Source organism: Maniola hyperantus, chromosome 10 (genome assembly GCF_902806685.2).
Source record: "Maniola hyperantus chromosome 10, iAphHyp1.2, whole genome shotgun sequence".
In the NCBI taxonomy this organism is placed as follows: Eukaryota; Metazoa; Arthropoda; class Insecta; order Lepidoptera; family Nymphalidae; genus Maniola; species Maniola hyperantus.
Genome location: NC_048545.1, coordinates 9,618,227 through 9,642,320, shown reverse-complemented (window position 1 = coordinate 9,642,320; position 24,094 = coordinate 9,618,227). Strand labels below are relative to the sequence as shown.

Sequence of the window (24,094 nt, the reverse complement as noted above, 5' to 3'; positions counted from 1 at the left end):
TTCACTATCGAAATTTTAAATGAAAATTTCGTTATATAAAAAAATACAAAAGATTAAAAATGATATAAATAAGTAAAAAAGTATGTGCATATTTTTTAAATAAATATTTTTCTTATTTTTACGTTGCATTATTAGTTTTTGGGATAATTACCTATTAAGTGAGGTGAATGTATGCAAGAATACGCTACGCTGACCAAACACTGGTTTTAAGTAATTAAATACGAGTAATAAATTCTTACTTCTACTTTTGTTTCTGAAAAACTATCGATATATTTTAAAATATCGATACGGTAGCATCGCAAATCAATTTGACTGTCTTACACTCGTAATGTCTTTGTATGTTGATGTATATAACTTATTAGTGTGCGTAAAATGTAGTAGTGTTGAAGATTTAGATATGTGTGTGTTAATAATGACACAAAACTTTGTTGAGTGAGTGTGTCAAGTTGTCTATGTAGTGTTTCCTCGTCCCGCACCAAAAGTGACAGAAATTTTTATTCGTAATATTAGGCGCGTTACAAGTCCATAGGTTAAATCGTCCAAGTTTTAACCTACTGGGTGCTGAGACCTATAAAATAAAACAAAGCAATAAAAATCAATAATTTATTTTAACTAAGGCCTATTAATCAATCGCCAAATAATATTTAATTTCGTTTTGACAACTTTGGTAAAGGAAATCTTTTAGTCGTAGTCTTTTAGTCGTCAGGTGGTCGTCAGTTAAGAGCTTCCGATACGACCAAGCGACTTGACGTTAAGCACGTCAAGTTTGTTTTGCTCGATCAAGCAACCGGCAGGTACTTTTCTCATATTATCTCGAACACTGTTTGAACGTCGCGTCAAGCAAAATTATAAAATCGCATCAATCACCGTCAAGCACATAAATGCTTGACTCACGCCTCAAACAAATATTGCAAGCGGTCAAAGTGCTTAGCTAAAGCAAAAATCTACGCGATTGACGTCAAGTCGCTTGATCGCGTTAGAAGCCCATTACAATTTGGCGAATGAAAATATCAGACCTCACTTAAACAGCTTAAGTACCCTATGTTTAATACATCAGCTTTACTACAATAAAGGGACAAAAATAAAGCTTAATATTTACATATACTGTCTTATACCTACTTATTGTTTCTCATGATGTAATAAATGATAATTTTGTTTTCTTGGACAGGTACCTCCTTATAGTGGGTAGGTAAATACAAAAATAATTTAGTTTGTAAGTGTTTAATGGTCCTTTTAAGTACCTACCTAATAAAATATTAATAAAACACAGTATGAAAAAACACTTCGATTATATTATATTTTCTATTATAAAGTAGGTAAGTTCCAAGATCAAAATACATACTTTTGTATTGGACTAAGAGCCAGCGCGTGCCAGACCTTCGTTATTTTATAAAAGCTGAAAGTTTTTGTGTGTATTGTCCCCAACACAAGCAGGAACGATCAGCGACTATGAAGTTTGGGTCATGGTGGCTTTGGGATAACAGGAAATAAAGGTGTAGGTATAAAATCTTACGTCAAAGTATTAAGTCTAATTTTTTACATTTTTTTTTCGGAATAGTGTTAGAAATCAAGTTCATGCATTGCCAGACACTTAGTATGGTGGCACCCCCTGCCAGATACCCTTAAACTTTTAAACTTTAAGGGCGTCTGGCTGGGGGTTGCCACGACACTAAGTGTCTGGCAATGCATGACGTGATTTATAATACTATTCCGAAGTAAATATAACTTATACTACTTACCTTGACTTTATACCTTGACGTAAGATTGTTTTACACCTTTATTACCTGTATCTCCCATAGCCACCATGATCCAAACTTCATAGTCGCTGACCGTTCCTCCCTGTGTTGGAGACAATATGCAGAGAAACTTTCAGCATTTATAAAATAACAAAGGTCTTGCACGCACTGGCTCTCTCTCTATATATATATATTATATTTATCTTCTATTGCATTTTAAAATAATTTTTACTACCAGCTAGGTATAGTTAATTAATTAATATTAACGCATTATAAATAGTTTTAATATCATTATGAATATCACAGACTGGTTTCTGTTAAATTGATAAAATCACAATATTTTTTTTATAAAATAACAAATAGTTATATGAGTCCCGCAAATTGCTATTGCGCTGGAACATTAACATCGAAATGACGTCATTTGACGTATAATTAAGTAAAAATATATACCATCAGCTCGAAACTTCAGTCTAGTGCTGACGTCACTAAAATGGTGGCCACGCGCATTAGCGATTTTCGGGATTTATAGTCCCAGAGATGCACGATTAATACTCAAGCTAGAGTAAACAACATGGTTTGAAGTATAGAAAAACTAAGCGAAAAGAATACTTAGGTACTTAATTTTTCTGTCAAAATAAAAATAACATTAATAAGTAGGTATTATTATTGTTTTATGACTTGCAAGAATCTAATATGAAATGCCACACGCAATAAACTTGAATTTGTTTCTTTCTGAGTAAGAAGTCATTAATAGGTACCATTTTAAGTTCAAATCGTTAGGTAAGTAGGTATATAAATATTTTTAATCTAAATAGGTAAGTATCTAATATAAAAACTTACTAAGTACTTAAATCTATTTCAATTTATCACTTTTATTTAACGTCTACAATGCTTAATAAATTTTAACATTTAAATAATTAGGTACCTAAATATAATATGTAAATCTAAAACTTACTAACTAATAGATGTTAATTAAATTCGCATTAAAACCAATAGGTAACATTGTAATTAGCACTAAACAGTATAAGCATACAATATTAACTAATTATTACTACATAAGGAAGCGAGATTTTCAGTAGTTTCAGAGTTTATCGATTACAAACAAACAAACAAATGTTGCCTCTTTATAATATTATGTAGTAAATAATCATCCCTATAATATTTTAACGGACGGTTATGGTCCTAGAGTTGCTAGTTGGGAGAAGAAAGGTACTTGATACGTACCTATAAGATGAAATATTTCGAAAAAAGAGTGACCGCAAACTAATATTATAATCCTTAACTTGTAGTTTTGACGCCGATTGTCTCAGTTCCGAGAAGTTTTAGGACCCTAATATATGTTGTGATTGTCTTGACGTCCTTTATCGGCTTGAAAAGTGGCCACAAAATCAAGAAATTATCAGATTCAAAACCGCAAAATTCCAAAAATATATTATACTAGCTGATGCCCACGACTTCGTCCGCGTGGATTTAGGTTTTTAAAAATCCCGTGGGAACTGGGAACTCTTGATTTTCCAGAATAAAACGTAGGCTTTGTCACTCGCCAGGTCTTCAACTACCTATATCCATGCGAAAAATCACGTCAATCCGTTGCTCCTTTGCGACGTGATTGAAGGACAAACCAACGAACAAACACACTTTCGCATTTATAATATGGGTGGGTTTATAATATGGTGTCGGCTGTGGACAGGCTTCATACAAAAATGTATCAACCGCCCTTTCAGCTTTTATTAACTACCTACTTCTTCAAAAAATTTAACTAGCTCTTATACTATATAAGGATGTTTACAGTTTACTCGTACAAAGCATACTCTCTGTGAAACCCATTTCTATTTGCGACTGGTTCACATTAGGGTTAACGTCCTCAGACAAGTATCCATCCACTTTGGACGCAGGTTTTTTCTCTTCAGCCTCATAAGCCTTGTTGTCAATACCGTTTTTCTCTATTTTCTCTTCCAATTTCGCTTTATTACTACCATCTTGCTGTGTGTTTGGACTGATGTACTTCTTGTTAGCCAAATACAACCATCTGAAACGATTACATAATGTTAGGGTGCGTCAAGATTGTAAAGTGTTATAAAACTTTTGTTGTACTTATAACACGTCCACATTGTTAATGGTACGTTACCACACTGAAGTTATACCTATAACTTTATTTGACAAGATAACATTTTTCTTCTTTCTTTCTATATAGTAAAAGTTATATAATTTGGTACCTATCGTGTTGCTTATAACATTTGTTAACATGATATAACTTTGCAATAGATATTTTGTTACAAAATGTTATCTAACAAATGTTATACAACAATAATTTGTTACCGATGTATTACACCATTACCTACATTGCTACTGTTGCTTCAGGCTATATCCAAGAAATAAGAGGATAATAGTGTTGCAGGGAATATTTGTCTGAGCTGTGTACAATATGATAGTGGTGAATAACAATACTTACAAGAATATAAGTACAGCGGGCACAGTAAGGCCGCCGCCGAGGAGGAAGAAAGCGCCAGGGAAGGTATTGATGGTGGCGGTGTACACTGGTGTACATCGGCGCGTATACTAGCGGCATCATTGCTTCAGCCACCCCAAAGAATGAGTTCACTTTGCCTGGAATAACTTAGAACAATACTTACAAGAATATAAGTACAGCGGGCACAGTAAGGCCGCCGCCGAGGAGGAAGAAAGCGCCAGGGAAGGTCTTGATGGTGGCGGTGTACACTGTGGTGTACATCGGCGCGTATACTAGCGGCATCATTGCTTCAGCCACCCCAAAGAATGAGTTCACTTTGCCTGGAATAACTCGGAATTAGAACACTTTCGAGTCTTTATTTTATACCTAGTACTTTGTTTGCAAACCATGGATCATAAAGAAAGCTGTCGAAGGTTACAATGTTGCCTGAAATAACTCGGAATTTATATCGTTTATTCGGTCTTTATAATATAGTAGGTGCGTAACATCGTTCTAGAAAGAAAGCTGTCGACGGCTATAATGTTGCATGGAATAACTTGGAGTTAGAACACTTTCGAGTCTTTGTACGCACTGGTCAGCTTACGAGGAACCACCTACAACTACAGAAACTAATAATAAAATTATAATATTTGTTTTAAGAAGCAACAGAATATCCTTACCTAGTTCGTCCCTGTCCACGAGTTTGGACACCATCGATCTCATAGCAATAAATGAAGTGCCGTTAAAGATTTCAATCAGCGGCGCTGAAAGGAAAACCATGTCAAGATGAGAAAACTTATTCAAGACATAAAAGCTATAAGTAGGTCAAATTATTAATTTACGTCAACCTATAGAGAGAGAGAGCCACCGCGTGCCAGACCTTTGTAAAAGCGAAAGTTTCTCTGCGTACTGTCCCCAACACAGGCAGGAACGATCAGCGTCATGAAGTTTGGATCATGGTGGCTTTGGGAGGTAACCAGTAATATAGGTGTAAATTTTTTTTCGTCAAAGTAAAAAGTGTAATTTGTAAGTACCTATATAATATTTTCTTCAGCATAGTATTAGAAATCACGTCATGCATTGCCAGACACTTAGTGTCGTGACAACCCCCTGCCAGACGCCCTTAAAGTTTGAGGGTACCTACCTGTTATCGTCCAAAGCTAGCATGGTCCAAACTTTATAGTCCCTGATCGTTCTTCCCTGTGTTAGGCACAATACGCTCAGAAACTTTCAGTTTTTGTAAAATAACGAAGGTCTGGCATGCGCTGGATGACATAAGCTACTTTTATCCCGGAAATCAAAGAGTTTTCACGGGATTTTATAAGAACTAAATCCACACGGATGAAATCAGGGGCATTAGCTAGTAGAGTAAGTACCTACCTACCTACCTAATAATTTGAACCTAAAAAAATTACCTAATCTTCGTACTGTTTTCTAGGTAGGTATAATATAATAATAATATTATATAAGGTAGGTATACCCACAGAGTACATTGAATATGGTATACCTACCTACATATTACATACCTTACCTTTCATGCCTGAAGAACGAACAAATACTATGCATAAAAAATTATATTGCCTATGTAAGTAAGTAATATATATAATACCTAGGTCCTAGTTGTATGTACAAACCTATGTATATATGCCAGGTTTCGGTGGCGAACGCGTACATGAAGCCAGACAGTATCTTACTGGTGCAAGATATCACTCCTATGATCGCGTCGTCGAACTTCAGGAGGTGGCTGAACACGCCCACGGAGAACAGGGTTCCTGTGATAAGTAAATATTATATACCTATTGAAAGAAAGAAAGAAAAATCTGTGACACCACCCCAAATGGGTGTACCTAACACTCAGCATATTAAAATATCTTGCATCATATTATTATACGTGTGAAATGCAGGGCGCTGATTTTCAGCTGTGACCCGGATTGGATATCACAATCTAACGAGCTATGATAGCCTAGTGGCTAAGACTTTGCCCTTCTATTCGGGGAGTCGGAGGACTGGGCACGCGCACCTCTAGCTTTTCGGAGTTTAGGGTGGAATTTCGAAAAATCCTTTCTTAGTGGATACCTACTCTTTACAAAGAAAACACCCTCAACATTTCATGTCTCTAGGACCAGCGGTTTAGGCTGTGCGTTGATATATAAGTCAGACAGTCAGTCAGGACTTTGACGACAGGAAGAATATTTAGATGAGGTGTCATTGGTTCGTCTTAGCGTTCGAGTGACAGTCTCCTGACGTCATGACAAATCCAATATGGTGGATACTGGTTATAACCAAGGCAAAAAAACACGCCAAGAAAAATATAACGCTGAGTTTAGAGTCCCCGCAGACCACAAACTTTTTATCGGCCGATAGTTTGGTCGGTTTCTTAATCAGTATGAAGATGCATGTAAATGCGCAAATTATAACGATTCATCTTCATACTGATTAAGAATCCGACCAAACTATCGACCGATAAAAAGTTTGTGGTCTGCGGGGACTCTTAGCCAATAAGCAACAAGGAACTGTTTACTTAACCTACCTACTCTTATCTAGGTAGGTAGGTACAGTAGAACTTCGAAGAGACGATTTGGGTGGTCGAAGCAAGGTACCCGAGCATTCATTCTAGATATTATACTTTACCTAAATCATTGAGAGACACGGTCTAGTTCGATCGCTCTATTGTGGACGACGCACTTTACACACAATAAGCTAAATTGTAGGTAGGTACCTACGCTACTATCTAGATTCGAAGGCCTATACCATAAGACCAATCTAGATTCGCTCTAGATATCTACTCACCCACTAGGGAAGTGCACATGGCATAGGTGGAAAACATGCTGAAATCCACTTCATTCCAGTTGAACCGGTATCTCGTAAAAAGATACATCACTGACATTTCACCTGAAAAGAAAAACATTTTTTCATTTTTAATGGGCTTCTCGGCTCTGGATTACAGCTCTTTTTGAGCCTGTAGTAGATAATGTAATTATAAATTGTAGGCACATCGATATAATCTAGATAATAGATATTAAGTATAATCAAATTAATTTGTTAGATTAATCACGTAGCTTTTTATCTAACAACAATGGACCAATAGCTAGGTACATATTAGTCAGGTAACTGCGTACCTACATTAATGTTTTAATGACGGATGTTTTGGATAGGTCATCATCTACCAGACAAGGATCAACTAACTATGTGTCAATAGAAGGATGTGGTGGCCATTGTTGACAAAAGTAAAGACGATAAGTGTTTATAAAAACAAAAAAACCGGTCAAGTGCAAGTCGGACTCGCACATGAAGGGTTCCGTACCATCGTACAAGGTATACAATTACCTAACACTTTTATGTATTATAACACTGTTAGTTAAAGACGGACTGCGCCATCTATGTGTGATTTTGTAAAGAAACTATTTACTTAACCAGATAGAACTATTTACTTAAGAAGATTATTTTTTTCTTAAACACACTTTTCTTTTTTCTTACGATGGAACCACAAATTCACAGTTTTCGGATGTTTTCCTTTACTTATAGGTACTATTAGAACTGCCTACCTGCCCAACGGGAAGCACCCTATAGGTTTCTTTACAGACAGACAACGAAGTAATCCTCTGAAATGTTCCTATTTTTCATTTGAGATATGGAACCCTAAAAATGCATACCTACTAACACTTGTTAGGTTGCTTCAGAGTTAACTACTCTTTAAGTATAAGTACTAACACTAACTGCAACTAATAAACAAGTACCTAAGTATGTATTTAAAAGAAAAACCGCATATCTTTTTATTAGAGAACATAAGTAAATAAGGTAAATAAGCTATAATGACTATAAGGTCAAAATAAAGTTAAGATTGAGTAGGGAGTATAACTAAGTAGATACCTATAACAAGTATTTAATTCCACAAGGAGTAATAGCAGGTACTAACTATGTTAACAATGATAATATTATAAAACTCGTTAGAAATCTGCTAGTTGTTTAAGAAAATTGACCCTAATTCAGTCTCGAAAACCAATAGGTTGGTAAATGCAGACAGAGCACCCACAGCAAACCTTTTCAGGCGATTAGGTACCTACGCCATTTCTTCTAGTCAGTGGGCTGTGGATTCACCATATTATTATTAAAGCGAAACGTAGCTTAGCGGTCAGAGCGTCGGGCGCGATCCCAGGAGAAGCGGGTTCGGATCCTGCCGGTCCACAATTTTTGACATGTAGGTATTTAAAATTAAAAAATCAGCTAAGTAATTTAATAAAAACTTGCCGTAGATGGGTCCTATAACAACACAGAGGACGACAACCAGCATGATGACCCGTAACCTTCGGTTGTTGGGGCCTGTCTTGAACGCAACCATCAGGGTGTCTTTGACGTACCGCGTGTCGAAGAAATCTCGCAACCATTCGCAACAACCATTGGTTTTCTTCTGCAAAAATAAACATCATTTTTTTTTCATTAGGTAGGTAGGTACCTACAGTAGCCGGCTGGAATTAATGTTGTACATCGACCTTTAGAAAGAGATAGCGGTTTCATACAGCATTGTCTCTGTCGTTGAGATTGATAAAACGTTACATAGGTATGAGTAACAGAGACAACGCTCTACCAAGCCGAAACTTCTTAACGGTCTCAACGACAGAGACAATGCTCTACAAATCTGCTATCTCCTTCTAAAGGTTCTTCGATGTACATTACTTTCTGCCGCGTACTGTACCTACCATCTTTAAGTTCTAATACCTCACCTATTCATCGCGATAAAAGTCACATGGATTTATTTAATTGCACTTAAAAACTGTGAACTAGGGTCTAGGTACTTATAAGGACTATTGTTGTAATAATAAGTAATTATACTTGTCTGCTTGAATATAATAAGTATAATTAAGTACAATAAATACATATAAATAATATATTGTGTACCTACCTATATCTTTTACCTACGGTGACCTACACACTCAACGCGATAAGAGTCACATTGAATTAATTGCACGTAAAAACTTTGAACTACTTAAGGATTATTATTGTAATTATACTTGTATCTGCTTGAGATCCTCTCGAGATATGCGCTGATGTTGTATACCTAATTGGCGCTGATATTTTTCTATTGTGTTAGTAACAACAGTTTTCTTAGTACCAACAACTTCTTAGGAATAGGTATCATTCTACGAAGCAGGCGTTAATTTTTATAATTTTATCTATGACAGGATTGTTATTTCATTACTAGCTGCCCTGGCGAACTACGTTCCGCCTAACAGTCGATTCAAATTTTTTAAATTTTTCTCTCCGAAGTGATTCATTTTTATATTATAGTTGTACCTACATATTTAAGTTTAAATGCGTTTGGAATGCCAAGTAACGACATTTTAACGCGTATAGTCAACGTGCGTTTTTCGAACGCAATCTTTTATTCCGTGCCTTACGTAGTAGGTACTATTTTATCAGTAGGTCGATTTCGTAAAACCTGCATCAATTCATTATTACAATCTCAATTGTTGTGATTGGCTGAATTTGTGCAATTCTTGTTGCTACAATGCATTGTAGCCAATAGTGAGCCAGCGTCAACCAATCAGAGGTGATTGCGATCGTGACATTGTAGCTGTCATTCTACCACAATCGAGCATTGTACTTAGAGTTTCTGACTCGATAGATCGCCGTGCCCGAATATTAGTAGTGATCAATCCCTAATAATACTTAGACCAAAAATTACTGTATACCTCTACAACACCATAACAATTTCGCCTGCCTATTGGTTTTCTCATTCGAAATTTCTCAGTGCTTGAAGATCATTGTATGATTATTTTGTTCTCAGCTCATAAACAAATATTCTAGTCTAGAACATAAAGTAAACACCCGGAGCAGAACGCCCCGTCCTTCCTTTCAAGCGAGAGTGACACCAAAGTGGGTCAAGTTGATGGACTTGTTTTAATGTTACGCTCGATGATCATATTTAGTCGTTGAACTCGTGACCTATTATATAACTGGAGATGCTAGTACAGTCTGCGTCTACAGTCGTTCATGGCCACTCTTACTTAACTTCCTTTCGTATTTTTATACTAGCGACCCGCCCCGGTTTCGCACGGGAGCTTGTTACAATTTTCGTAGGGATCTCTATTATTTTAATCCGAATATATAAAACGAAAAGGTGACTGACTGACTGACTGACGGACTGATCTATCAACCCACAGGTTAAACTGCTGGACGATACACTACAGATAGCTATTAGGTATGAGGCATCCGCTAAGAAAGTATTTTTTTAAATTCAATTTCCAAGGGGGTGAAATAGGGGTTTGAAATTTGTCCACGCGGACGAAGTCGCGAGCATAAGCTAGTTAAATAACATCATAACCTATGTCACTCAAGAATAATGTAGCTTTTTACTGGTGAAACAATTTTCAAAATTGGTTCATTAGTTTACCCAGGGATTACCCCTAACAAACAAACTCATAAACTTTACCTCTTTATAATATTAGTGGTAAGCGCAGTGGTATTTAGAGGAAGGTGCAATTTTAGGCAGGGGTTCGTAAGTTCATAAGAGGGAGGCTTCGGCCGTAGCTAGTTACCACCCTACCGGCAAAGCCGGTTACACCTTTTTGGTTTTTACACCTTTATTACCTGTTATCTCCCAAAGCCAGCATGATCCAAACAAACGTTCCTCCAAGTGTTGGGGACAATACGCAGAGAAACTTTCAGCTTTTATAAAATAACGAAGGTCTGGCACGCGCTGGCTATCTCTCTCTTGTATTTATTTCACTCTCAAAGGACGAACGTTAAAGTGCACATGAGTCTGACATTTGCCTTTGTTATTTGTTTTCACAACACAGTCTGTTCATTGAAGTTATAATCAGCCGCTGACATAGGTAGGTATTATCTAACACTCGTTAGGTCATCTAATTAAACTAATAACTACTTACTATTGAAAGAGACGAACAGATGCCTATTGTACCTACTGTTATACCTTTAACAATTTACAATACTTTAACAATACTGTATGATGTATCTAGGTATTATAATAATGAGCATTAAATATTTGTATCCATACTATTATTATAATTACAAATGCAATGTTTCTCCGTCTGTTAGCTAGCTTTTAACTCCCATCTGTGTTAAATTCATCATTCTTCAATTTTGACATAAATTGGTACCAGACCAGGCTTGCATCCTTGCGCATTCCCCATACTACACAGGCTACTTTTATCATGCTCAGTTGCTATACTGACGACAAACCTATATTATAAACAACGGGAATCATACAAATAAACAAAACAATACTTATACATACCAAAGTAATATCAGTCCTTTTAACTTCTTTGATCCTGTAGTATCCGTACATGAAACTCAAAACGTACAACGTCGCACTCAGTGAGAAAACACCATACAAGCCAATTTTTCGCACTAATATACCACTAAGAGCTGCACCCACTGGCACTCCTACAGAATAGAATAGATTCACTATTCCTATTCTTAACGTCCTCTGTTCGTCTGTAGTCACATCCGCTATATAACTGAACACTCCCATGAACATAGTGAACCAGCCTCCCGTCAAAGCAGGGAATATCGCTTCAGTAACAGCTGCAACTTCCACCGGCAGTTCGTAGAAAAAATAAGTATTTACTATGAGGCCTATGCTCGTCAGAAATTCTCCGACGATCGGAAGAAGCATACAAAATTTTCTCTGCCCAACTCGATCACTGTAGGCGCCAAGAAATATCAATATTCCACACGGCAGGAATGATTGTAATACTGTTTTCCAACCAGCCACAGAGGCCACTAACGTCTGCACCGCTTCTTCTTCCAAAGTGTAGTTAGCTGTTTGTCTTTTAGTTAAAGCATCACAAACATGATCGCCGAAGCCCAAGTTGACTCTACAAGCCTTCTCTAAGTATAAGTTTTGTGTAGCCAAAGCTGAAAGTACGGACGGCATTACATAACATGCTAAAATCGGTTCAACCGTTATCAAGGACATCATACGTCGTGCCTTTTGGAATACATTTAGTCCCTTTAAACTATCATCATCCTTGAAATCGTCTTTGACATTCGCTTTTTCTTTGCCTATTTTGTCCTTAATGAAACTATTTCTTATAGCGTTGTCGACTATTAAGTTATTGCGCCCGTTAGCCTCATATGGTTTTTCTGGTGCATCTTTACTGTCTTGCGCGGACTGGTTGCCGTCGGGCGTCATGATTCCGGAACTAGATTCTGAAACAAAAAAAATACTGCTATTATATACTTACCTAATTTTGTTAATTTACTTGTAGAAGGTTTAGTTTAGGTATCATCAACATCATGATCAACCTACAGGGTCTCTCAGAATAAGAACGGTTTGGTCACAGTCCACCACGCTGGCCTGCAGATTGTCAGACTTAGGTGTAACTTTACAAAACTTACTTGAGCTTAGTTACCTAGCGTCAGTATTTTCTTTTTATTTGTAGGTTTATATATACGGTTTATTTTTTATTTTAGCATCAAATTTGATGTCCCTGGACCAACTTTTGTACCTCTGATTGATAAATGCTCTAATACAGCAAATACCGGACGTCGTAATCATCTCATGATTACTGCGTGCTTGTTGTAATCGTCTGAATGGACAGAATTAACTTTACCTAGACGTAATGTTTTTATTTTACTCGTGTCGCTGTTTCCAACTAAGTCACGGAATGTGAGATGTTCATTTTTTTTGTAACTACTGTTTATATTTAAATCACTGTAAGCGCATCTGTTAAGCTAGATACGACACGGATGTTTCTAAATGATTGTTTGAGTGACGTCAGGCTGAGTAGAATTTAATTTCACGGTTCAGTAGTCTACATTACCTATGCAAGATTTCCGGTAATATTCTACCGGTGTTTACAAAAGTTCCAATAGATGAGTAAAATGAATTTGGGCAACGTATTCATCTGTAGGTAGCCGTGATAGCCTAGTGGTTAGGACGTCCGCCTTCTAATCGGAGGTCGGGGGTTCGATCCCGGGCACGCACCTCTAACTTTTCGGATTGATGTGCGTTTTAATTAATTAAATATCACTTACTTTAACGGTGAAGGAAACCTGCATGCCTGAGAGTTCTTCATAATGTTCTCAAAGGTGTGTGAAGTTTACTAATCCGCACATGGCCAGCGTGGTAGACCATGGCCAAAAACCCTTCTCATTCTGAGAGGAGACCCGTGCTCTGTAGTGAGCCGGCGATGGGTTGATCATCTCAACCTTGAGAACATTATGGAGAACTCTCAGGTATGCCGGTTTCCTTCACTGTTAAAGCAAGTGATATTTAATTACTTAAAACGCACATAACTCCGAAAAATTAGAGGTGCGTGCCCGGGATCGAACCCCCGACCTCCGATTGAAAGGCGGACGTCCTAACCACTAGGCTATCATAGCTTTGGCATTTAAGTATAAGTAATACCTATTTATAGATTGGAGATTGCTCGAGTTAAAAGTTTTTTTTTTATTTATTTTTTCAGATACATTTAGTTAGTTCAGTTAGTTAGCCCTTGACTGCAATCTCACCTGGTGGTAAGTGATGATGCAGTCTAAGATGGTAGCGGGCTAACCTGGAAGGGATATGGCAGATTTTATTAAACCCTAACCCCTTTGGTTTCTACACGGCATCGTACCGGACTACAAACCGATTGGCGGCACGGCTTTAAGTTTCTCTCAATCGAATAATTTTCAAGATTGAACGCGGATACGCTGACTATCGTATGATAAACCTTGAGGACATTCACGACGAGCTAACAAAAACTAGGTAGGTAATAAAGGTAGGTACCTAGCAGAGGCAGAGTCATAACGACCTCGTGCGTCGATTTCGTATTCCTTATCAAGGATGCGGGAAAGAAAAAATAGTGAAATGCCAAGTGTGAAAAAATCTATACCAAATGATATCCGCAACCTCTTCGGTGTGGATTTAGGTATTAAAAATCCCGTGGGAACTCTTTGGTTTTCCAAAACAAAAAGTAGCCTATGTAGGTATATCCCCGGGATGGAAGGGTGCAAGTGCAAGCTATCTCCATACCAAATTTCGCCAAATCGGTTAAACGGATAGGCCGCGGAAAGCTAGCAGACAGACAGACACGCTTTCCCATGTACAGTATTAGTATGAATATGGATTAGATTGATTTTTATTACACAATGTCAATGACTACGTAAACGTATGATATCGTAAGAAGCAAAACATAATACAATATTATGTTGGGTCAGCGAAAAATATCGGTGCTATTAATAAAATAAGGTAGTAGGTACCTACTGAAATAAAAAATGTGCTTAAATGAAAAAACCATGCAAAATTAAAGGTTTTCAATCACTATTTCCACTTACTATACCTACTACCACCACCTTGAAACTATAAAATGCAGGACATAATTCATTTTATTTAAAATATTGGATGCAGTATGATGTATGACCATGGTCTCTCGAGGTAAGTACTTATATGTCATAACTCATAGATATGAAGCTTTTTCACTTTATTTTTAAACAAAAACTACCAAAATACTGTATCTACCTATCTCATGATCCATACCTAATAGGTAGTGAATTAAATGTGTACTTACTTACTTATTTCTATTGCCGCTATAGCAACACAGGCAACACAAATAATGAAAATTACAAAATCATGGCCGTCATGTAAATAAAAAATCATAAAAAGAAAGTACGTATAAGCTTGTACAATGGTACGGAACCTTTCGTGTGCGACTCCGACTAGCACTTGACCGGTTTTTTAATTGGCACTCGATTAGATTTTATAAAAATTTAAAATTCGATAATGTGATTGTGATTCAATAATGTGATTGCCTCTTGAACACATGAATATTACTAGCTTATGTCCCCGACTTCGTCCGCGTGGACTACACAAATTTCGAATCCCTATTTTACCCTTTTAGTTAGGGGTTGAATTTTGTCGATGTAAATTTCATAAAATTGCAACCCTGACACGTAAAATTACAGGAACTTTGTGTTACTCTTGTACCTACTTGCATCCGCTGTTTTTTTTGTGTGAAAACGTATACTTTGATTACACCGAGACCATCGTTTTATTGACTTAGGTACAGTATACGACAGTTCGAGATCGCAATCGTGGCGGGAACACCCCGCACACCCGCATAGCCCCCGCGCTATCCCGATGCGGGCGAGCGCGGGCGACGTGTGGGTATGCGGGGCATTCCCCCGCCTCATACCCCGATTGCTATCTCAACCTGTCGCGTACTAAACCTATAAACTTATTATGTAGGTATATTGCACAAAATATATTCATTTTTTAATTTTATTTTTTTGTATTATAGTAATCAATAGAGTAATTACATAAATATTATTTAAATCAAAATCTAGCTTTAACAGAAGGTCACAAGAGATTACTTAAAATTCATGAAAAAATGAAGATTTCAAACACTATGACGGAAACACCAAGTTCTTCGGTTTTGTTTAAGTAATTCTATTGATTTATCTAATTTCTAATTCTTTGTTCAGATCTACTTTCAGAATCGGTGGCAGTGGTAGTAGAGTCCAAAATGTAAAATACATAAGTTAAGTAATTTGTCCTACTGAAATAAATTGAAATAGAGCTTACGAAAGCTTGTAGATAACTTATTAAAAAAATACACGAAACAGTTGCAAAATTTAACGGTTAGCAACCTCCGTTTATCTAATCTATATTTTTAACATTGGCAAATCCATCTCCGTTGCGATTTGTGAATGCAAAATCATTGCACAGATAGGTACGTTACTTACCATTCACTTGTACCGTAACTCAAGAGTCCTCAAGTGACCTTGTCCCAAATATTTGATTACTGCAAAATATATGTAATAAATAACGATCAGCAATAAGCAATTATATTAATTATTTGATTATGTAGATATTTTATAGCATTGTCCCGACTCTCGATTCTTGATTGGTCTAATAAATATTATTTACATGGCGAGATTTGTGCTTGGACAAAATTGCTATGTAAATCAGGATTAAATACCTACTCGGAGTATAATATATAATAATCTATACAATTTTTAATTACAAATAAACTATTAATAAACTTAAATCTAAAAAAAACAACATTAAATTAAAACTAAAATAAATTAAATTAAATCTAAAACCTCATCGAGACCACCGCAGCGAGGCATTGTACCCAAGATGCTGGCAGCATTACCCCTTTGGATGGCCAAACTAATTCTTTGGCCAAGGCAGCTGCCAGCTCTCGGATCCCCGGTATACCTACTTAATTTCAAATTAGTGAACTCGCGTTCACTTCGCTCGCGCTTAAAATTTCATAATTTTCTGTTCATCTAGAAAAATTTATTTTACAAAAGTTATAAGTTTAGAAGATGTAGGGACGATCTCTCAACTGAGACGAGTATTTTCTGTTCTATCACAGAACAGAGAAAGGTTGTAAAATATATACGAGTAGGTAACTAGATGTCTTCCCATACCTACATGATCCAATGTTGAACCGAGACCTCACGCATCGAGTGTTCTTCGATTATTTATAATATATTCGATTCAGAATATTTTTTGTTGGGATTTGTAAATAGGGAAACATAAATGGTCAAGTGGAATGAAAGTTATTTTAGCTACCTACCTACATTGTTAGAACAAACAGGTGCTGTTTATAAACAGTGGTTAGTGGTAGGTTATGTTTTCAAATAACATATCTTTTGTGTTTGCTAATCATAGCAAACACAAAAGATAACAGAAAGGATTCTCCATCAGAAAAAGTTAATTGTGAAGTGGTTCTGTAGAGCAGTAGAGCCCCCCAATAAGACTGTAAATCTGGCATTGACCTGAGGTTAGGGCACAGAGTAGGGATTGTGGTTAGGATGCCTAATTAATATTCTGCAAGTGCATACGGCTATGCAATAGCTTCATCGCACCTTTCACATTTACTTGTGACTAGTATAATTCACTTAGGTCTTTGTTGTTTGATTTCATATTTTTCGTTTAAGTACAACATTTGTCATCCATATTTAATATTATAAAATATGAAAGTATTTATGTCTGACTGCCAAATGTCTGTAGGAATAATTTTCAGAAATTAAATAATAACTTAACCTAATTAATAAATGTGGCTAATTCCATTGAACACAATCTCTAAACTAAACTAAAATGGCACGTCTAAATCTATTGCTATCCCTTTCATAATGTTGCTTGCGGAAAAGGATGGCACTAAATTTAGACCTGTTAATTTAGTTTAGTTTAGAGATTGTGTACAAGAGAATCGGCCCCAATTATCTACCTAACTTAATTACTTAATAACGGAATCTCATACAAACTTTTATCCCCTATTTAACCCCCTTAGGGATTGAATTTCTGACAATACTTTCTGAGCGAAAAATTACGTCATGAATGGAACCTCTATTAAAAAAAATTAAAAATCCGACTTCCAAAACTACAAAGTAAAAAATAACTTTGGTTTCTACACGTGTACGTATGTTGAGTCGGGCGAGTTTCACGCCTTGATTTCTAGTTTCTTTTATTATGCTCGCCCGACTTCATACATACATACACGTGTAGAAACAAAAGTTATTTTTTACTTTATAGTGGTTTTGGAAGTCGGTTTTTTAATTTTTTTTAATAGAGGTTCCATTCATGACGTAATTTTTCGCTCAGAAAGTATTGTCGGAAATTGATCAACACAAGTGATAACGTTAGCTTTAATTGCTAGCAATGTAGCAATAAAATGTTCCCCTATTTATGAACAAAATTTTAGTAGCAGCGATCATTTTGTTTTTTCAGTGTAATTATCTTCTTTTTTAAACAGTTAATTTTTTAACATTTCAAAGTTTACTAACCGTGACAGGAAGGTTACGACAATTCACAAATAAATAACGTGCCAGCAATTTATTGTGCAGAATAACAGAATGGCAAGCTAAAGGTCAATGGCAAAATTGTTTGATTCTAATGATGCGTTCATCAAAATGTAATAGGTTAGCAAACAAAACTTTATTTACAAAACACGCATAACGGAAGGGTTTGACGACCTCCCTGGCGCAGTGATAAGCGCTGTTGGAGAAATAGTAGGTAGGTCCCGGATTTGATTCCCAAATGTACCCAATTCTGTTGGAAGGCTCACGATTTTTGCCGCCTTATATAGGGAATGTAAGTTTCTATAAAAATCCGTTATTTTTCAAGTAGGTCATCTCAGAATGAGACGTCCACCAGGTTGGTCAAGTGCGAATTGGCAGACTTCACACAGCTTTCCTAAGATTATGGAGAACTCTCAGGCATACAGTTTCCTCAGGATGTTTTTCTTCACAGCTAGCTCGAAACGTTAGATTTCTGTGCCCGGGGCCGCACCTCGGACCCCCGAATAGGAGGCTTAACCACTAGCTAGGCTATCACTATACTTTTAATCTACATTATATTGTTGTATGTGACATACAACAACATATTACATAAACAGCAATAGAGATGATGATATCTCGTCCTAATGGTTCGTCTTTATAACTTTGCGAAGGCTGTTATTCCATTGTTGCCCAACTTCACATGTTTACTGTGTAATTGCACTACACTTTGTATCTACACCATGAAGAGATAATTGACGTTCAGGTACCTATACGTACCCTGTAATGGACAAAATTGTCAACGAAATAACAGAGCTGAGAAGTTAGTTGACTGATAATTACCCAGCAGGATTATTGCGTATTTCAGTTAGGGTTGCTACCTTATTTCTTTCTTGTAAAATATTCAGTTTTAGGTTTGACTTCGTAAGTACAAGGCCCGGCAGGCAAGGCAGTGACGTCTGGATTTCAAACGGGTCGTTCATTAGTAGGTATATAAGAGGTGGCGCTGATTTACTTGGTTCCAAAACCGTAAAATATTTTGTTCGCTTGGGCATATCTTGTCATTTATATCGATGGTTATTAGAGTCCACGTCTCACAGTTCTAGAAGACGCTTTATCCTTTCGCGCGTTGTATGTTTTAGGCTTTATCACAAAAAAGACTAATTAGGTACTTACTTATAACTTTTAATTTGATTACATTACAAACTATGTGTATCTAAATAAGAAGTAAGAATATAATTTCTACCTAGTTGTATGTAAATATACTACCAGCAATTAATTTTGTACATTCGCGTAGGTATTAGGTACCATCACAATTGATTGGTTGTGACTTGTGACTGGAATATTGGATTTTTGATGTCAAAAAACACTGTTGCTGTTAATTCTGTTGGACACAATCACTACACTAAACTAAATGACAGGTCTATAACTAATAGATCTGAGTAATACTATCTTTTCCGCAGGCAGTAACATGAATAGGGATAAGTTGCAATAAAAAACTTTTCTTCTAGTTTAGAGATTGTGAACAACAGAATTAGCTGCAACTGTGTTTTTGTGCCATCAAAAATATACCTAACAACACTTTGCAAACAAACAATTTCGTATGTTTTCAATTGTATGTAACGTAGGTACTAGTTATAGCACCGCTACGCCCGAGCCAACAAACACAAAAAAAACAAATCCGGTTTCATGAAATATGAAAATGGGAATTACTTCAAAAAGGAAAAACCACATTACAATTTAATATTTGTTAATAAAATCGCCAAAAAAGCCTTAGTTAGCGTTCCGGATACTATGCTGCATAGTTACCATAGTATAAATAAAAACTACAGAATGGACTTGGCTTGGACCTGCTAATTGCGGTGGAATGACAGCTATAATGTCACGATCCCAATCATCAACCAATCAGAGGATTGGTTGATTCTCGCTTACTATTAGCTACATTGCATTGTTGCAATAATAATCGCACAAATTCAGCCAATCAGAACAATTATTGAGACTGTAATAATGATTGATGCAGATTTTACGAAATCGACTCGTTGGTTTATGCGACCGATTAGGGGTCTATAAAAAACCGGTAAAGTGCGAATCAGACTCGCGCACTGAGGGTTCCGTACTACATTCCGTACATTTTGCACGATAAATCAAAAACTACTTACTAGATCTCGTTCAGACCAATTTTCGGTGGAAGTTTCGGTGGAAATGTACATCATATATTTTTTTAGTTTTATCATTCTCTTATTTTAGAAGTTACAGGGGGGGGGACACATTTTACCACTTTGGAAGTGTCTTTCGCGCAAACTAATCAGTTTACAAAAAAATGATATTAGAAACCTCAATATCATTTTTGAAGACCTATCCATAGATAACCCAAACGTATGGGTTTGATGAAAAAAAAATTTTTGAGTTTCAGTTCTAAGTATTTACAGAATACCAAGTTTCAGCAGTATAGCTCTTATAGTTTCGGAAAAAAGTGGCTGTGACATACGGATGGACAGACAGACAGACATGACGAATCTATAAGGGTTCAGTTTTTTGCCATTTGGCTACGGAACCCTAATAACTGCCATAATAAACATGTAGTTAACCATTTCAGTTTATGCTTTAGATTATAATTAACAAGTAAATTAATTAATCATTTACCTACCTAATTAATTTTAACTACGGCGGTCATTGATGTGTTCCCATTTTCCAGCTTCCACCTACAAGTAGGTAGGTATACACAATCAAATTATTTATTAGCTTCCAACAATTATAATTATTAGGTTCTTAAAGGTTCTTACTTATATTATTATATTGGCTGCTGGGGCCGAAACTCGGAAAAATAGAATATTAGGCCCATAATTTTGAAATTAATGACTTTTACTACCTAAGCGATGGAGAGAGCTATGCTTGGAGTTTCTCTACGTGATCAAATCAGAAATGAGGAGATCCTTAGGAGAACTAAAGTAACCAACATAACTCAACGGGTTGCATATTTTGCGAAGCTGAAGTGGCAATGGGCAGGGTACATAGTTCGTAAAACCGATAGACGTTGGGGTCCCAAGAGGCTGGAATGGCGACCTCGCACCGGAAGACGCAGCGTTGGAGGACCCCCCACTAGGTGGACGGATGACATCACACGAGTCGCAGGGAGCCGCTGGATTCAGGCGGCGCAAGACCGTGGCGTGTGGAAGTCCCTACAAGAGACCTTATTGTCCAGCAGTGGACGTCTATCGGTTGATGATGATGATGACTACCTAAGACTAAATTTCAGTTCGCTCTTAATAATCTAGCCTTGGATAAAATCTAGTAAAGCTAGCAACATGTACAGATCTCGTAATTGACAAAAAAACAGTCCTACAATACAAGCAATATACCCATAACTGCAGCGTGGTCACGCCTGGCTGCGCGCAGTTAATTTCAGATTAAAATCCACATAGCTGTAAGCTACAGCAAACAGAAGGAATTCAAAAATATCATATACCTACTCATAACATTATATGAGAATTATCTAAATATATAAAATGAAAGAGTGACTGACTGACCGACTGATCTATCAAGCACAGCTCAAACTACTGGATGGATCGGGCTGAAATTTGGCATGCAGATAGCTATTATGACTTAGGCATCTGCTAAAGATTTTTGAAAATTCAACCCCTAAAGGGGTGAAATAGGTGTTTGAAATTTGCGTAGTCCACGCGGACGAAGTTGCGAGCAGGTGGACCCGCCTGCTCGTTTGCTCGCCATTTTTATTTAAAAAAACCGGCCAAGTGCGAAACAGGTTGGCGCACCGAGGGTTCCGTATTACAGTGGTATTTTTTTCGACATTTTGCACGATAATTCAAAAACTATGATGCATAAAAATAAATAAAAATCTGTTTTAGAATGCACAAGTAAAGCCCTTTAATATGATACCCCACTTGATATAGTTATCTTAGTTCGAAAATTGAAAATATTAATTAATAGTTTATGACCACAATTTAATTTTTTTGTGTGATGTAGCCACAAATTCACATTTTTCAGATTTTTCCCCTAAAGCCTACCTACCTGCCATCTGCCATATAGGATCTACCTACCTGCCAAATTTCATGATTCTAGTTACCGTAAAACTTGAGAACTGAGCCCTTGTCATACTGAGCATTGAGGTACTGATCATGAGAAGACTTCACTTAATTTTCCAAATTCAGCCCAGATTAAATCTGCATTAAATATTGCATTAAGTAGCTACCTATATGTAGTACGAGTACCTACACACTTTATGTTACTTAGAAAACAAAACAAATAGACTTTTGATGAAAACATACTAAATCCATATTTTACTACCCGTAGTCGTAGTACCTACCTAATATTATAAATGCGGAAAATGTGTCTGTCTGACTGTTAGGTACCTTTTCACGGCTCAAACGCTGAATCCATTTTAACCGAATTTGGCACAGAGCTAGTATTTTGCATTTTACATTTTGCAGTTTGCAATTGCATCTTGTAGACGGAAATATTTAAGTAGGTATACTTTTTTCACAAAATCAGAGTTCCCACGGGATATAAAGTAAGTAGGTATTTTGCTTTTTTAACTTGCCTATCTAAATAGATAGGTACTCTTTATAAAATCTTAAAAAAACATTAAAGCGAAAATCGAATGTAAAAAATTAGTTTAAAGAGATATTTGTGCCTTAGCAGTAAAATAAAATAAGTAAAAACCTTTAAAAATCTCAAGTAAACATGACTAAAAAGATGTAAAAATAGTGAATAGACATGAAAAACAATAATTGATTGTTTATTTCTGTTACATTTTTTGTCTTCTCAGAGTTTTTAGTATGTAAGTTAAGCCCGCACTAAAGAGTTTAACCTAAATTTTTCCGCGGAATTCTGTGACATAGAGCTAGTTAGCGCTACTTAGTGAACAAAAAACGCGTGTAATTAATTCCACCACAAAATCTATGTTCTTCTGCAGAATCAACCGCATGCGGCGCGAGTTAAATCCGCACTAATGCATGTTTAGTGCCATAGTTAATAAGTTGGACCAGAAATAAAATCTGGTGGATTTATTTTGCAATGCGAGCTTACACTTTATATTATAAGTTTATGTAAGTATATCGAATTGAAGTAGGCTTGCTTTGTTGCAAAGGCAATCGCAAAAAAGAAAAAATTAATTAGTACCAGACTTTTACTTTCATAGATCGATTGCGATATTAATTCTTAAAACGCTGCAGATTTTACGCAACCCTACATAGTTACCCATACGTAACATTTAAAAATATAAAAAGAACATACTTAACTTACCAATGTTTTAAAGTGTTATTCACAACCAAGTTTCATCACTAAGCACTCATTATTTTATTTAAAATTCAAAGTAATATCAATGTTTCTTTTTTATAACCCATTCGACTTTTTTTAAATACTCATATATTTTTAACAAGAATTATTATAATTTTGAGATTATAATTTTAAAAACTCATTCGTAATTTGAATTAATTAAAATTTTAAATTTTTATATCAGTATCACAGAGGTGTTCGAAATTCGAATTTCAAATCGCGCGCGAAGCTAGATTCGCGGGTCGGGTCGCAATGTCCCGTGCGTTAGCCGCAAGTGGTAACTGTTGGATGATTGCAGTTAAAGTTAGTACCAACTACCGATTCATATTCTTACTGAGAGGCTGTGAAAAATTTTGATGAGGTGCTTGACAAATGCTGAAAGTATGCAAAGTAGAGTTTTTGCGTTGCCTGAGTATGGCGCTAGAATGGATCTAGGTATAATTTTGAAGTGATAACAAGGACGGTTCATGACACATCTTCCCAACTTCACAATTGCGTAATGTTATATTTTATGAGTGAAATTAGCAGGTGTAATTATAGTAGTGAAAATTGAAATAGGACTGTTTATACCAACTTTTTCGCTATTCGTTGTGGATTTATGAATTTCAGATGGAACTGCCAGGTCAACATTATCATCATAATATCAGAGGTCACAACTGCCATGCATAAATTTTAATGTACTTCTCTATTCGTTTCTTTACTTTAAGGATCCTTTCAGTTACACTTTTAAGCACTTTAATTAACTTATTAAGTAGGTACATTTACAGACATGTTTACTAAACGCCGCCGACTTCGTAATAATCGGTCTCTGTAGTAGGTAACTTGCAATACTATAAATCTACTCATGTTCTATAAGGACCGGCTGATATGGTCAGATCAT

The 24,094-nt window shown here is 36.3% G+C and overlaps 1 protein-coding gene across 4 annotated transcripts; it reads right to left on the bottom strand.

Annotated features, from left to right (window-relative positions):
* Positions 1-589: 589 nt before the first annotated feature.
* LOC117986127 (lysosomal proton-coupled steroid conjugate and bile acid symporter SLC46A3-like) lies at positions 590-23,520 on the bottom strand. 4 transcript variants are annotated; one of them, XM_034972955.2, is made up of 8 exons: positions 23,182-23,520; positions 11,441-12,357; positions 8,434-8,593; positions 6,976-7,077; positions 5,820-5,957; positions 4,866-4,949; positions 4,370-4,526; positions 590-3,765 (listed from the first exon to the last, which is right to left on the bottom strand). In XM_034972955.2, the coding sequence occupies exons 2-8, from the start codon at positions 12,338-12,340 to the stop codon at positions 3,522-3,524; spliced, it is 1,785 nt and encodes a 594-aa protein (XP_034828846.1). In that variant the 5' UTR covers positions 12,341-12,357; positions 23,182-23,520; the 3' UTR covers positions 590-3,521. The 4 variants fall into 4 exon arrangements, with proteins under 4 accessions (XP_034828846.1, XP_034828848.1, XP_034828847.1 ...); XM_034972957.2 differs by lacking the exon at positions 23,182-23,520 and adding an exon at positions 12,762-12,856; XM_034972956.2 differs by lacking the exon at positions 23,182-23,520 and adding an exon at positions 12,657-12,766.
* Between the last annotated feature and the right edge of the window lie 574 nt (positions 23,521-24,094).